The sequence below is a fragment of the Vigna unguiculata genome, chromosome 7 (genome assembly GCF_037176805.1).
Source record: "Vigna unguiculata cultivar grain cowpea cultivar isolate G323 ecotype 2 chromosome 7, ASM3717680v1, whole genome shotgun sequence".
Classification (NCBI taxonomy): Eukaryota; Viridiplantae; Streptophyta; class Magnoliopsida; order Fabales; family Fabaceae; genus Vigna; species Vigna unguiculata.
In genome coordinates this window covers 33,884,790-33,895,992 of record NC_140798.1, presented here as the reverse complement: position 1 = coordinate 33,895,992, position 11,203 = coordinate 33,884,790, and the positions used below count along the sequence as shown (strand labels likewise).

The window sequence follows — 11,203 nt, the reverse complement described above, 5'->3', positions numbered from 1 at the left end:
GTAAAACTTTAAAATAATATATATATATATATATATATATATATATATATATATATATATATATATATATATATATATATCATATTTTTGTCTATATATCACATGGCTAAGTATATTAATTTTTGTCTGAAAAAATTTAAGGATGTTACATTTATAATTTAATTATAGAGAGTTTTTATTCTTTTCTGTAAATAAACTTTTAATTAAAAGATTATTAAGTTTAAAAAAACTGATAAAATTGAGAAAAAATTATAAAATTGAAAAAATATAACAGTTATTTGAAAGTTAAAATTGTTGAAATAATGATTTTAATTTAAAAACTTATATTTAAAGGATAAAACTGAAACACACGTATTAGTGTGATGTGCATGCATCTTTACTAAATATATATATATATATATATATATATATATATATATAATATTATGTTAATATAAATATATAAAATAAATATATATTTATTAAAATTAAATTGAAATAAATGAGAAAATAAAAAAAAAATTAATGAATTAAAATAAATAAATAACTGTTACAATAATTTTATAAACTATACGTAAAAATAACGGTTAAACTTAAAAAAAATTATATATAAGATGAAGTTGAAATAAGTAATTATGAAGAAAAAAAAATACTAAAACTCTAATAGTACGTATCTAAAATATTGAGAATAACTATGGAACAATTGAGAACATCATACACGATCTGTAGACAAATAGACTCAATACCTAAAGGTTAAGTTTGTCAACTTCTTATGTTATTTTTGAAAATACTAAAACTTAGAAGTTAGCCGGATTTAATTAATGAGATTCAGATATGATCTTGTAACTTTTAATGAATTTGAATCATTTGTTAAAGTCATTACAAATCTTATTAACTTTTGTAATAAATATTTTTTGTTTTTTTTTTCGTTTATTATTTTCATACATAATGTAGAATTTTTGTTGCGATCTCCATCGTATGACGGCACCGAGAAGGAGAAAAAAAAAAGAAAAAGAAGAAAAATCAATTGCAATAATTTTCTTGAATACATTCTTGTTTACGACAAGTCCACTTCCCAACATGAATTCAAATTCATAATGAGCTAAGTTCTAAGTATTTATTGTAGACTATCCCAATTATGTTAATTAATAGATAATTAAAAAAAAAACAATTTGAAACAGTAGAGATACTGTACGTAATAAATGCTTATAAATTATAGTGCCGTTTGTTGTATATCATAAACTTTTCGATAGTAGAGAAAAGTTGGAGTTTTACCATGTGCAGTATAATGTAATTTTTCTTTTAACTATCACATTATTCACTATTTTAGATGTAGTTTTAGAAGATAATTTCATCTGAAACTTATAAGTTAGTTTTATATTTCTTCCATTTTCACGATGATTAATTTCGGATACATAGAAAATTTCCAAATTAACTATTATTCTCGCATTTAAATGAAGTATTCATTTGTTTTCTTAATTTATAATCCAAAATAAGGTATTTTCAGAAAAATAAAGTCATTTTAAAAAGTGATATATTTGTTATTTTTCTTAATTTGTATAACTACCATGAAACCTTAAATCTACGAAAAAAAAAACGTACATAAAAAACTTATTAGGGAATCAAGACGAACATAGAAATAACAAAAAAATTGTGAAATATTAGGGAAATTTATCTCTATAAATGACAAAAATGATTGTGAAAAGAGAAAACGAAGTAAAATTGAATGATTATAGATGAAGGAAAAAACATGTATAAATGAAGAAGCGGAGTTAAGAGAAGTTGAGAGCTCCACGTAGACTATTGAGGAGACACGTAGGTTCCCATGTCAACATCGAATCGACGCGTTCATATAGCGCGGTGATCGTAGCGTATCCAAGTGTGCATGTCATTTTCGTAAATTAATGCAACCCGAAGGCCATTTGATTACCGGCCTTTCCAACGCTTGTTCTACTCGCCCAAGTTTTTCCCTCCTAACACTTTTATCCCTTGGAGTCCCTTGACCCTCGAAGGCAACCCCGCACAGAAAAAACGAAGAAAAAGGGGAGAAAGTTGAAGAGAAAAGAAATCGGCGAGAAAAGGAATCGACTGGTGAATTGAAAATCAGGGAAAGATATTTCGATTGCTATTTAGAATTGGAAAGTGACTTCAATTTCTTTCTGAGCTGCTTTGATGAGTGAGAGAGTGAAGAAGGAAAAGCCAACGGGGGAGAAAAGAGAGAGGATGAAGAACATCTTCAAGAAGCTTCATATAGGTGGCAACCACGATCCTCAGCGATCCAATGACAATTCGCCACCTGTGCCGTCGCCGTCATGCGCCGCCGATCAGTCTCAAAGCTCCGGCGCCGCTCCTGCGAGTCCCTCGTCGGCCTCGGCCACGGCGTCGGCCTCCACCGCCTTGGTTTCTCCCGGCGGAGGCGTGAGTCCGGTGGTGAATCGGCAGGACTTTTTCTCGTCGGAGGAGGAGTTTCAGGTGCAGCTAGCCCTAGCTATCAGCGCTTCCAATTCGGAGTTCCGCGACGATCCTGAGAAGGATCAGATCCACGCGGCGACGCTGTTGAGTCTAGGAGGGCTTCGAATCGATTCGGCGAGGAACAAGGACGATGCGGCCGAGGCGCTGTCGAGGCAGTACTGGGTAAGGTCTTACTCAGTTGTTGTAATCCACTTATTGCAATGTTGCTCTATCGTTGTGGTTAATTGAGGCAAAGCTGTGAATTGTAGAGGTTTATACAGAGTGGGTTTCACTCTAGAAAGACTTTTATTTATTTGTTCTTGCAGTAACTTCAGTTGTGTATTGGAAATTAGATTCGGGGCTTTAAATGTGTCTAGGACTAGCTACTCCAGTGAGGTTCGAAATGCGTTTTCGATCGGCGAGTTAAAATTTGGTATCTGCAGAAAGTAGACGGAACTTCGGTAGAATCTGATTGATAGGGCAAGCAGTGGTCAAACGATGTTGAATATTTGGGTGGTTTTTGTAGAATTGCACTATACCCCTAGAAATTTTAAACGTGGGATGCTGTTATTAGAATCACCGGGTGCTTATTTGTGTGCTTGATGTTGAAAAAACAAGGAACTTTTGTGATTGAGTTATTAAACTGATGCACTGGCAAACATTTGGTTAGACAGTTTACATTTTACACTATGATACGACGAATTTTCTGCCATAATCAGCAGTTGATTGTTGTTAGCTGTTGTGTGTGTATGACTTTCTGTGGCTATCGTTATGAAATTCCTTAGTTTTCTACGGCATAGCAATTTGAAGAAAATTGTAAAAGTATATGCTTTATACTCATTATTACACACTCACCCACTTCATCACATGGTATTGCTTATTCTGTCATTGTCTTGGAAATTTTATTTTTATTAAGTGAATATGGTCGCTGAAATTTATTTTTATCTGTTCAGCACCAAGATAGAAATAATAAAATTATAAAATGTAGTTAAGGAACATGAAACTTGTTTCACCTCCATTGATGCTTTTTCACCTTTCCGTTTAGTGACCTTTCTTGAACTGCATCTGTTTTGATTATCTTTGATTCCTATTTTGTTGATCAGGAATATAATGTGCTTGACTATGAGGAGAAAGTAGTAGATGGTTTTTATGATGTATACGGGCCCTCTAATGATTCAGTGATGCAAGGAAAGATGCCATCTCGAATGGATCTTGAAGCAAATCCTGGAGGTTCTGAGGTGGTCATTGTTAATAGAACAATTGATCCTGCACTTGAAGAACTGATACAAATTGCACAATGTATTGCATTAGACTGCCCGGTCACTAGTTTGGCACAAAGGCTTGCTGAACTTGTTACAAGTCATATGGGTGGTCCTGTAAAGGATGCTAGTATTATGTTAGCAAGATGGACAGAAACAAGAGCGGAGTTAAGGACAAATCTTCACACAATTGTATTGCCTCTCGGGTCCTTAAATATTGGGCTCTCTAGACATCGTGCTTTGCTTTTCAAGGTTAGTATTGTGGCTTTTATTGGTAATTAGATTCTAGTTAGCCGTAATGTAATTTGTTGTCAGGTTAATGCAGTCATAATCTGCTAAAAAAATCAGACACAATTACATTAAAAGAAAAAGAAGTGTAACATGATATCTGCTATTAGTATTAAATAATTATATCACCCAATAATATTCTTGAAATGAAAACATTAATAAATTAATAAATGTACTTCAGATAGTTTTCTTTAAAAATACTCATGTTGATAAAATATCCCTTACTAATCTAGCCTGAGCTTGCATTAAGAAGTATATTTGCTCTAAGTATGCTTAGCTGAAAAAAATGAGAAATCATGCTCCATTTATCAAGATTGAGTCATTAAACTTATGGCTCACTTTGCTCATCAATAGGACTAAAGCTTCTTTAGGTTTTTAACCTTGGCTTAGTTGTGATGTAGTTGCAAAGCTAGTTTTAAATACGATATTTGAGAATATATCTTCCAGTTAAATTTCAGTAATTTTTGTGTGCATTTTAGAGGATCATATTATAATTCTTTATGAATTTTATCAAGATTTGCATAACTTTTCTTGATCTATTGCCTGTGTAATAATGTACTTGTTTCTTTTCTGCATTCAGGTATTAGCTGACAACATTAATATGCCTTGTAGACTGGTAAAAGGTAGTCATTACACTGGTGTGGAGGATGATGCTGTCAACATTATAAAGTTGGAGGGTGAAAGGTTAAGGATCTTTGTATTTTCATGTATCTGTTATCTTACTAATTTGTGCGTCCATTTGCTTCTCATATGCAATCATTAAATGTCTATAAGTTTACCCAGAAAGTTTATGTGGTTCTGATATCTCCTTCTCTGCTTTCAGGGAGTTTTTGGTTGATCTCATGGCTGCTCCAGGGACACTTATCCCACTTATGCCAGCTGATATTTTGAGCACCAAGGATAGTGCCTTTAACAAGGCTTTTAATCCCAAGATTTTACCCAATTTACCTTCCTCCAAGGATAAGGAGTTTTCTTACTCAAGACCTATCCAACCATCTCCTGGTGAAGGTAGTAGTCAAAATTCTGTGATAAAAGATCATGCACTGCGTTGGAATGGAAAATCATATTTTGAGAAGTCAGAGCCTTCAAACATAGGTTTGAGAAGGGACACTGGCGTTGGTCCTTCTAAAACTTCTAATAGAGGGACCCCTAATCAACCGGAGAATTTGCCTGCTCTGTCTGGTACTTCTCTGTACAAAGGGACCCTCGGAATGAATACAATTGGTGATGGGACGAGACTTAATGTCAATGTTGTACCATATACTCAAAACAGCTCCAATGACTCTCGAAACCTTTTTGCAGATCTTAACCCATTCCAAATAAAAGGAATGGGGAAGGCCTCTGGGCTTAACAAACCCGTAGAAATTAAACCTAATAACACTGTTTCTGGTCGGCCCCCAGTACTACTGACGAAGAAGAACCGTCATGCCTACAATGAAGACCCCAGGAAAACTAATTATAACCCTAATGAGTACAAACCTCCCTTGTTTGTTTCCAATGGTTCTTCTACATCTGAAAATGTTGACCATAGTTCCAAACCATTATATAATTCAAATTTAAATAATGATGTAAATGTTCAAACTTTGGCACATGTTACTGGTTCAGTTTCATCATCTGTACCTGAACTGAACCAGATTGAGGATCTCAATGCTGATTTTGGCCAGGGGGGTCTGGAAAATTCTCAAAACTTCATGGTGGAGGCAGTTAGAGAACCTGATAATGCCGAAATCAGACATCACGACCGGAGGAAGCATACTTATGACAGATTCCTGGGAAACAATTTCAAACTAAAGGAACCAGAGAGTCCTAGCTCATCAATTGATTCCATCACAAACAGGGTGGATCAAATATTGGATGATGTAGATGTTGGTGAATGTGAGATTCCATGGGAGGATCTTTTTCTTGGTGAAAGAATTGGTATAGGTAATGTACATGATTTGCTTTCATTTTCTTCTTGAAGCGTCCTTAATATTTACTGAAAATTGGACAGTGCTCTGATTTACTATTTGATTTACTGGGGCTCCCAATTGATGCAAATCAATCATTAATCTAGCAGTAATCTCCACCCTATTTTTAAATTGATTATTTTATTTTTATTTCTATTTGTGCAAACATGGTTATGTCAAGCTCAATTAACTTTTCAATATTTTATATTTTTTACATGCGCAATACCATTTTATATGTGATAGTTGGGGAGGCTGGTAGTGTGCTTTAAGTATTCCACTTGTTTCTGAGTTTTTTTTAATATATATGTTCATCCTTTCTTTCTAATAGGTTCATACGGTGAGGTATACCATGCCGACATGAATGGCACAGTGAGTTCTTGAATTCCTTTTCATATTTGTTGGGAATATTATTGTTATAGATTGAATTGGAAAATTCTTATATTGTCATATTCTTAGTGATGGTTATTCTGAACTTCTATCTGCATTATTCAAATGTAAAAGTGATCTCGCTAATTAATATAAAGATATTACCTGATCAGGTCATTTAGATAACATTCTTCAAAAATGGGTAGATGTTATGTAGTTTCTGTAGTTGTCTATATGCCTAGTAACTCGTCATTCTTGTGAAGTGAGATGGATGCTTAATACTACAGTAAATGGGTTAAAAAATGAGAATAGAATTATTGCTGAGTTGGGATTATGTTTTCATATAATGTGTCTTCATTTTAGTGTCATCATCAACAACAATTTAATAAACATGATTGCGTTACTAACTAATTCAATTTAACTTCTGCTAAAACTAAAGCACAAGATCAACACCCAATAATCAGTAAGAGTTTGGGGAGTTTATATACTAGACCCTTGTTAAATTTTGCCAAAACATCCGAAGGAAAGAAAAGGAAAAAGATGAAAAAGCTGATGATCTCTTTTAGGCTACTGAAGTCTCAAAATCATAACTCCCAGTTTCTTAATTTCAGAAGTTTTAACCAAAACATAAAGATTTATGTCTCTGATTTTCTAAATCATGATCCACTGTTGAAATATCAGGAGGTTGCTGTAAAGAAATTTTTGGATCAGGACTTTTCAGGTGCTGCATTGTCTGAATTCAAAAGAGAAGTAAGTACTAATTTTGTTTTCTGTTTTGCTTATTTTATTTGTATGAGAGAAATGAAAAGAGATAGTGTACACTTGCCAATTTAAAGAAAATAATTTTGTTACTTTCAATTTAAAACTACATAGAAGATTTGAGCATAAATACCAATAGGGAAAAATAACAAGTTAACTTGGTAGGCAGTGGTTTCATGGTTAAGGATCCATTTGACCTTTTTAAAGGCCAAAATTAATCTGTTTTCCATCCTTTTTGCTGCAAGGTACGGATAATGCGTAGGTTACGTCATCCAAATATTGTTCTTTTTATGGGTGCTGTTACTCGTCCTCCTAATCTCTCAATCATTTCAGAGTATTTACCAAGGTATATAACTTTTTTCCATTATGTCATTTTTATAAAATAATAATTACCTGTTGACCATATTATTTGTCCTTGGAATCCTTAGCTGTTTCCCATTTTACTCTTTCCACGTTTACATGCCTCACCATTGTTACTGATGTCCATTTTGCAGAGGAAGCTTGTACAGATTACTTCATCGCCCTAATTGTCAGATCGATGAGAAACGAAGAATAAAAATGGCTTTGGACGTGGTATGAAATAATTACACTTCTCCCTTTTCAACCATCATTTATACCAATAAACTTTCACATTTTGAACGCTCCAAATTTACAGGCTAGGGGCATGAATTGCTTACACACCAGCACACCTATAATTGTTCACCGAGATCTAAAGTCTCCAAATCTTTTGGTTGATAAGAACTGGAATGTTAAGGTATATGATTGACAACTCATACTGTCCCTTTGCCTTGTTTGTCATTGTTTTTCATTTGTATAGGCTCCTGAATTCTTTTTCTGCTATATTAAATGTATCTGTTCATTAGTTTAGTGAAGTCAACTAGATTGGTTTGAAAAACATGGTGTTTGAGTATAGTTATCTGATTATTTGTGCAACCTGCATGTTTTTTTTTTTTTTGGATTTCATTTCTGATCACGTTACATAGAAAGCATTCTATTTTCATGATATTTTGTAAGTCCAGTCTTGGTATATTATACGAAGGGTGATGTAATGTAAACACATGCTACTATATGCAATGTGTTGTTTCTGCCAACTATCAACTTCTGAAATTGGAGAGATGAACATGTGGAAGTCCACATCCACCTAAATGGTCAATTTTGTTTCATGTTAAACTTGTGTATGGTCAACTTAATAAATTGGTGAGTATATAAGGCTAGTTAGTTGTATATAGGAGGTACCATATATGGCAAATATAATAATAATAACGACAACAACTTGATGATGATGTCTTGTTGAAATTGTGTAGTCTTACGAGTGAAAAACAGATTTTTGTGTTACAACAGTTGTGAAATTTAATAGTCTTAGCCAACTCAAACTGATATTTGGATTTTGAATAAACCCAACCAGATACAGAAAACAAAACCAGATCAGTATTGTAGTTGGGTTGCTTGGGTTTGGTCAGGCTTGCTTGGGTTTTGAACAGTTGTAATCATATGGCAAATGTGGGTTTACAATGTGAAGGATAATTTTGTGGGTATTATTTTTTTCGAACATATTTCTTGAATTATGTATTCGTCAATTGCTGAGTTATTGTTTATTTTGTATGATCTTATTGGCTATGTTAGTTGTAAGTAAGCCTTTCTTTCTACAGGTATGCGATTTTGGGTTGTCAAGGTTGAAGCACAACACTTTTTTGTCATCCAAGTCAACTGCTGGAACGGTGAGAATTTGGGAAAATCTGTATTATGTATAGGTCTTTTCTTACGCACATGCAGCGTGTCTTATCTGCCTTTTACATTTCACTGACATTATTTTTTCGATATATTAGCCGGAGTGGATGGCTCCTGAAGTTCTCCGCAATGAACCCTCAAATGAAAAGTGAGTTATTAATTTGAGATGAAGGTCTTTCTTATTCTTGATTGTCATTATCATTTCATATCGTATTTGTGTAATCCATGCTTGTCCATAGTTGCTTCACTCTGCTGGTGGATGTATTCCTAGGTCAATTGGGATTGGATTTGGGAGGAAATCAAGTCCAAACCAATCAATTTTCATTAGCTCAGATTTAAAAAATAAATAAAATAAATTCAAATCAAACCAAGTCTGATGAAAGAATGAATTGGTGCGGTTTAGTTCAACTGGATCCAATGATATCCAGATATACAAAATTCTATTTGAGAAATAGGAAAAACGCATAATTTTATTAAAAAAGTTGCGCTTAATTCTATGATTAAAAGTGATAAGCCACATTTTTGTATTGTAAGTAATTGACTTACATCAACAAAGTCATGGCAAAAGTTATAAAAAAGAATTATATAATCATATATGAAATTTCATATATAGTTAATATTAATAAGAAACATATATAATTTGGTTTGGTTCAGGTTTTTTGGATTTGTAAATCATAAATCCAATACATAAACTAATGAACATAAGACTTGATTGGTTTGGTTCGGATTGAATTTGAGTTAAAATCTTAACCAGTTTAATTGGTTTGGTTTGGATTATCGGGTTGATCCAAACCGATGAACATCACACCCCTATCTGCTAGGCCCTCTTTACATATTTTCGCTTGATGAAAAACATTCTTAACCCATATTTCGTTGTTGTGTTCAATTACTGAATTGTTTTCTCCATTCATAAAAAGCGCATTTTTACTTTTATCTGTAATTATAAAACTTAGCGCCTGGTAGACATGGCTATAACAGTTTTAGAAGCAAAAGTCTGGAAATTTATGATCCTTATTTAACATTTTGAACATGTATTTAGATTCAAATATTTGCTTGTTTCTTTTATTGCTGTCTATTGAATGCATCTCTATTAATCATCATATCAAATACAGATGCGATGTTTATAGTTTTGGAGTCATCCTATGGGAACTTGCTACATTAAGGTTGCCGTGGACTGGAATGAATCCTATGCAAGTTGTTGGTGCTGTTGGTTTCCAAAATCGTAGACTTGAAATTCCTAAGGAAGTCGATCCTATAGTTGCAAGAATAATCTGGGAGTGTTGGCAACAGTAAGCATGTTCAGCTTTAAATTTGATTTATTCCTTTTCTTCTCCTTCTACACATCATTAAATGATTTGTGGAAATTTTGCAATTAGACTTATTTTCCCTCTCCCTGTGACAGGGATCCAAATTTGCGGCCCTCGTTTGCACAACTGACAGTGGCTCTAAAGCCTCTTCAGCGTCTGGTTATCCCATCGCATCAAGACCAGGTACCTCCACTCGTGCCGCAGGAGATTTCTGTAAATTCCACCCCATGAAAACTCTCGCCTCAAGTGTGAATAAGTAGCCATTCTGCATAGTTATGTGCGTATAAAGGTAACAAATAAAAAGGAAAAAAAAAAATCGAAACTTGTAACGGCAAATGTTTGTGTTGAGGGAAATATCAACTGCAACTTCACTGCGGCCAAACAACTGCAGAGAGCCATTTTGTATTTGTTGTGATAGCTTGTCCGAGGAACTAAAACTCGGTAATATGTAAATTACTGTACTTCACAAGCAGAAATTTCTATACTTTGCAAAAGGTACGTTTCATCGGGATTGTCTAGAATTTGACCGTGTACCATGCTCAAGTTAACGTATTTTTGCGCTAGTGTGTTAACCTTATTATTCGTGATAAATATTTTCATCAGGAGTCATTTTGCTAGCAAGTAAGAATAATTAGCCGTATGCTTTTTTATTTGTCTATACCTCCGAAAGGATTCCACCCTTTACTTGTCAATTCCTCCTTCTCCACCGACCAAAGCATTTACGCAATCGCAGCATTGATGCCATATACGTTGATTTTGTTAATTCTCTTATTCTGCCATTTGTTTGTCGATAAGTAATTCATACCATATCTAGCGAGGGAAGCTGTTCAATGTTTTTGGTTGAATTATAATTTTGATTTTCATCATTTTCAATTTTTAAAATTTAAATACAGCTACTTTATAATGCTATTTTTTTAATGAGAATGTTAATGAATCAAAATAACAGCATGTCAAATTGGAAATAAGTTAAAATTGTATATTTTTAAAAAATTAGAACTATAGTTGTAAAATTATTGAAATCAGTAAAAGTCCCTAAACTACATTTTAAGTTTCTCTTAAAGAGTTTAGGCTTGTATAACTATTAATTGTGTTTGTATTATGTATGAATGCATTGTCCATG

At 33.4% G+C, this 11,203-nt stretch overlaps 1 protein-coding gene across 1 annotated transcript; it reads left to right on the top strand.

Annotated features, from left to right (window-relative positions):
• The first annotated feature begins 1,938 nt into the window (after window positions 1–1,938).
• On the top strand, window positions 1,939–10,739 carry EDR1 (Protein kinase superfamily protein). Its single transcript, XM_028079011.2, has 13 exons — window positions 1,939–2,613; window positions 3,534–3,941; window positions 4,558–4,661; window positions 4,801–5,900; window positions 6,252–6,292; window positions 6,971–7,039; window positions 7,294–7,394; window positions 7,543–7,621; window positions 7,704–7,802; window positions 8,698–8,766; window positions 8,875–8,924; window positions 9,889–10,065; window positions 10,179–10,739. The coding sequence occupies exons 1-13, from the start codon at window positions 2,152–2,154 to the stop codon at window positions 10,312–10,314; spliced, it is 2,895 nt and encodes a 964-aa protein (XP_027934812.1). The 5' UTR covers window positions 1,939–2,151; the 3' UTR covers window positions 10,315–10,739.
• Window positions 10,740–11,203: the final 464 nt, after the last annotated feature.